This window comes from Penaeus chinensis, chromosome 39, assembly GCF_019202785.1.
Source record: "Penaeus chinensis breed Huanghai No. 1 chromosome 39, ASM1920278v2, whole genome shotgun sequence".
NCBI classification, from domain to species: Eukaryota; Metazoa; Arthropoda; class Malacostraca; order Decapoda; family Penaeidae; genus Penaeus; species Penaeus chinensis.
This window is the reverse complement of record NC_061857.1, coordinates 20,349,953-20,354,952: the sequence shown is the minus strand read 5'-3', so window position 1 is coordinate 20,354,952 and position 5,000 is coordinate 20,349,953. Positions and strand designations below refer to the sequence as shown.

General features: G+C 46.1%; 2 protein-coding genes across 3 annotated transcripts in view; one reads left to right on the top strand and one right to left on the bottom strand.

The window, feature by feature from the left end:
• LOC125046763 (A-agglutinin anchorage subunit-like) overlaps positions 1-5,000 on the bottom strand; it is a 27,504-nt gene that overhangs the window by 19,296 nt on the left and 3,208 nt on the right. The window lies entirely within an intron of this gene.
• On the top strand, positions 1,852-3,766 carry LOC125046496 (salivary glue protein Sgs-3-like). Its single transcript, XM_047644275.1, has 2 exons — positions 1,852-1,888; positions 3,075-3,766. Exons 1-2 carry the CDS (start codon positions 1,852-1,854, stop codon positions 3,764-3,766), a joined length of 729 nt encoding a protein of 242 aa, XP_047500231.1.

Sequence of the window (5,000 nt, the reverse complement as noted above, 5' to 3'; positions counted from 1 at the left end):
GCCTCACAACGCCGACGGGTAATTCACCTACCACCACGCTCCTCGTCGACGCCTGTTTCCGATCCTCGCTATCTGCCCACAAGCTACTCCTGTCGAAGTGCCTCCTCGCCTCTTTTAACGCCCAGCCACCGCTACCAAGTCTTCTTCGATCGCGCCTACTTGTACCATGTCTACCCTTCTACTTCGTGCTGACCTCTCACGTCTGTGCTACCCTCCTGACGAAGTCGCTGACGATATGTTCCCGCACTCTACGCCGCCACACTCGCCAGTCCGGCTCATCTACCTCGCCAAGTTCTCACAAAATTTCGTCAGCACAACCATGGAGCCGCCTTTCTACTCAGCACCACCAATATTTCCTAGCTACTGTTAAAAGTAAGTGTACCTATTAGTGCCAGATTAACTATTGCCCTCCCTATACCCACCCACACCTTACATACGAGTTGCTTTCTTTCAAATTCAAGTACACGCCACTCAACGAACACAAACTACTAATTGTATACTAAATAACTTCTCGCTGTCAACCATAGTTTTTTTTTTTTTCAGCACAGCAAACGAAGTCATACACTGATATCAAACCTAAGTGACACTGGCCACACCTCACACCTCATTCCCCTTCCCTAACCATATTTTAATTGCTATGGTATTTCTCTGCAATTGGTGTTTTATCTAATGTTTATTATTGTTGTCCTCACATTACAGATCATTATATTCTATTTTCTCCCTGAACAAATAACTATGTATTGATATGTTCTTTTTTTTCCCATTATGTTATTTATATTTACTGCTACGATTTTCGTTGTAATATTATTGTTTTCACCTGTATACTGTACCATACTAGTTAGTGCTTCGTTACTACTTTCTCTATGAATCTATGTATATCGTTCTGTCTTTCACAACACCTGTATTATCCTATACTTCCCATGCTAATCGTTCGCTTTTTCACACATAGTTTTAAGATACATGTCGATTACCTGCCTTAGGCCCAAACCCGCCTACCTGCCCACTCTACACGGAATGCACTCTAGGATTATGAATTTTACTAAGTGCCATCCCTAGAACTTATAGCTGAACCCAAATCGCTTTAATGACGTCCTCTCGAAGTTCGATATCTTATACTCATCTAAGCTAGAATTTATGCTTCTTTAGTTTAAGTTTAAGGTAGTCTCTTCTGTTGCAAATAATCATAACGCTGGTAATGCACTACAGACACCATACTTCATATAGGCTTTCATAGTTATTATCACCGCAATTTAATGTTAAGCCCGGCTCATGGCCGTAAACGAATGAATCCTGCAACCGCCGCACCGAGAAGTTACTTACGCTCATACAATTGAAGCGCCCGAGACCCGCAGTTAGATTATTACCGCAAGTTTATTTTATGCCCAGCTCATGGCTGTACATGATGGAATCCTGCGCCCGCCGCACACTTACGCTCATACGATTGAAGAGCCAAAAAGCGCACTGTTAGAATTAAATTCAGGCCCAGCTGCTTATGTATTCGAAGCATATACACTTGCCTATTCAGCCCAAGATATGGAATTCTTGTCCAATTATTTTTTCTCTCTTCAGTATGATAGTACTCTACTGAACTCACTAATCCTAACAAATCCAAGTCATTACCACCCACTTACTTGACACGTTAGCCTTCTTGTGACAAATTGTTCTTATTATGCTCTCATTTTTCTTGCAACTTTATAAGGTGATTGACAAACGTATTATTTTCCTCCTCCTTAGCCCTTTTACTGGCCTGGTACACTTATATTTCAGCCTCTCAAGATGATTGACCTTCTTCGCTACTGAATGTTGCACCTCAGTGCGAAACCTCCGCCGCACCCTCTACCTTGGCACGCGATGACCCTAGCAACCAGGGGATCACCAGGAACCATCTGTAGATAACGCACAGAACCTGTATCCCTATGCACTATTGTAGTGTTTCAAGCATTGCAGACGGCTCGAGGACGAGCCTCATGCGTGGCCGAGCGATGTAAACAATACGTAGCAAGACCGGATGGCGCACTTCATACCTCCGTCCAAGCAGCTACCCTACTCCTTTGGCAGGATGCAGGTGCTGCCTGGCTTTCTCTTTTCGCACAGGAATAAACATCCGCCCTCGAAGGGAACCGCCGTGTAAAAGGGCACGTGCGTAAGACGAAGGAGAGAGACACGGCAAACAGGCCAAGCCACACAGGGTCCAGCTCCAACACCTCGTCCTCCCCCTGGAGACACTGGGGTCTCTTGGGGAGTCTCATATCTATCTTCAGAAATAAACAACCAAGCTAACCCCTTTCATTGACTACCCAATATCATCTCTCTTACGCTTACATAGGGTAGCTTGCTTGGTCACTAATTACACACACGATCTACCACACACTCTACTATTTACTCTACCACATGCTTTACTACTCGTTCTACCACACACTCTACCACACGCACTTCCACACACTCTACAATGCACTCTACCACACGCTCTGCCACATGCTCTGCTACTCGGTCTACTACTCACTCTACCACATGCTCTACCACACCCTTTCCTACTCGCTCTACCACACGCTTTACTACTCGCTCTACCACACACTTTACTACTCGCTCTACCACACAGTCTACTACTCTCTCTACCACATGCTTTACTACTCCCTCTACCACACACTTTACTACTCGCTCTACCACACGCTCTACTAGCTCTACCAAACGCTCTACTACTCGCTCTACCACACGCTCTATTACTTGCTCTACTACTCGCTCTACCACATGCTCTATTACTCGCTCTACCACACGCCCTACTACTCTGTCTACCACACACTTTACTACTCGTTCTACCACATGCTTTACTACTCGCTCTACCACATGTTCTACTACTTGCTCTACCACACGCTCTACTACTCGCTCTACCACACACTCTTCTACTCGTTCTACCACTGCCTTTACTACTCGTTCTAACACACGCTCTACTACTAGCTCTACCACTCGCTCTACCACACACTCTAACACTCGTTCTACCACACACTTTACTACTCGTTCTACCACACGCTTTACTACTTGCTCTACCACACGCTCCTCTACTCGTTGTACCACAGCCTTTACTACTCGATCTAACACACGCTCTACTACTAGCTCTACCACACGCTCTACTACACGTTCTACTACTCACTCTACCACACGCTTTACTACTCGCTCTACCACACGCTTTACTACTTGCTCTACCACATGCTCTACTACTCGTTCTACCACACGCTCTACTTCTCCTTCTACCACACGCTCTACTTCCTGTTCTACCACACACTTTAATACTCGCACTACCACACACTTTAATACTCGCACTACCACACACTTTACTACTCGCTCTACCACACACTTTGATACTCGCTCTACCACCCGCTCTTCTACTTGCTCTACTAGATGCTCTAACACACGCTCTACTACTCTCTCAACCACACGCTCTACTACTTCTTCTACCAACACTCTACCACACGCTCTACTACTAGCACACTCTACTACTCGCTCTACCACATGCTCTACCACACTCTCTACCACATGCTCTACTACTCGCTCTACCACATCCTCTACCACATCCTCTACCAAAGACTCTACTACTCGTTCTATCAAACGCTCTACTACTCGCTCTACTACCACACACTCTAATACTCGCTCTACCACATGCTCTACCACAGACTCCCCTACTCGTTCTACCACATGCTCTACCACACGCTCTACTACACGCTTTACTACTCGCTCTACCACACGCTTTTCTACTCGTTCTAATGAATGATCTACTACTCGTTCTACCAAACGCTCTACTACTCGTTCTACCTCACGCTCAACTACTCATCCTACCACAAGCTCTACTCGCTCTACCACATGCTCTACTAGTCGCTCTACCACACGCTCTACCACGCGCTCTACAACTCGCTCTACTAGTCGCTCTACCACAGACTCTACTACTCGTTCTACTCCGGGTCTACTACTCGCTCTACCACACGCTCTACTACTCGCTCTACTACTCACTCTACCACATGCTCAAACACACACTCTCTTCCCCATGCTCTACTACTCACTCTACCACACCCTCTACGACTCATTCTACCACATGCTTTTCTACTCATTCTACCAAACGCCTTACTACTCGTTCTACCACACGCTCTACTCACTCTACCACACCCTCTACTACTCGTTCTACCTCACGCTCTACTACTCGTTCTACGGCACGCTAAACTACTCATCCTACCACAAGCTCTACTTGCTCAACCACATGCTCTACTAGTCGCTCTACCACACGCTCTACTACTCACTCTACTAGTCGCTCTACAACAGACTCTACAACTCGCTCTACAACACGCTCTACTACTCGCTCTAACATACGCTCTACTACTCGCTCTACCTCACGCTCTACTGTGGTTCTACCACACGTTACTACTCGCTCTACTACTCATGCTCAAACACACACTCTATCATTCACTCTACCACACGCTCTACTACTCGCTCTACCACACGCTCTACTACTCGCTCTACTACTCATTCTACCACACGTTCTACTACTCATTTTACCACATGCTCAAACACACACTCTATTACTCGATCTACCACACGCTCTACTACTCGCTCTACCACACACTCTACTACTCGTTCTACCACATGCTCTACTACTCGCTCTACTACACACTCTACTACTTTCTCTACCACATTCTCTACTACTCACTCTACCACATGCTTTACTACTCGCTCTACTACTCACTCTACCACATGCTCAAACACACACTCTATTATGCGCTCTACCACAGGCTCTACTAGTCACTCTACCACATGCTCTACTACTCTCTCTACTACTCGCTCTACCACAGACTCTACTACTCTTTCTACCATATTCTCAACTACTCGCTCTACCACACGCTCTACAACTCGCTCTACTACTTGCTCTACCACACGCTCTACCACACGCTCTAACACTCGTTCTACCACACGCTTTACTACTCGCTCTACCACACGCTCTACTACTCGCTCTACTA

Bases quoted from the DNA above. Each gene is read 5' to 3' on its own strand.
- LOC125046496 (XM_047644275.1), top strand. From the start codon at position 1,852: ATGACCCTAGCAACCAGGGGATCACCAGGAACCATCT. The intron at 1,889-3,074 runs GTAGATAACGCA...GTTGTACCACAG, and splicing joins GGGATCACCAGGAACCATCT to CCTTTACTACTCGATCTAAC.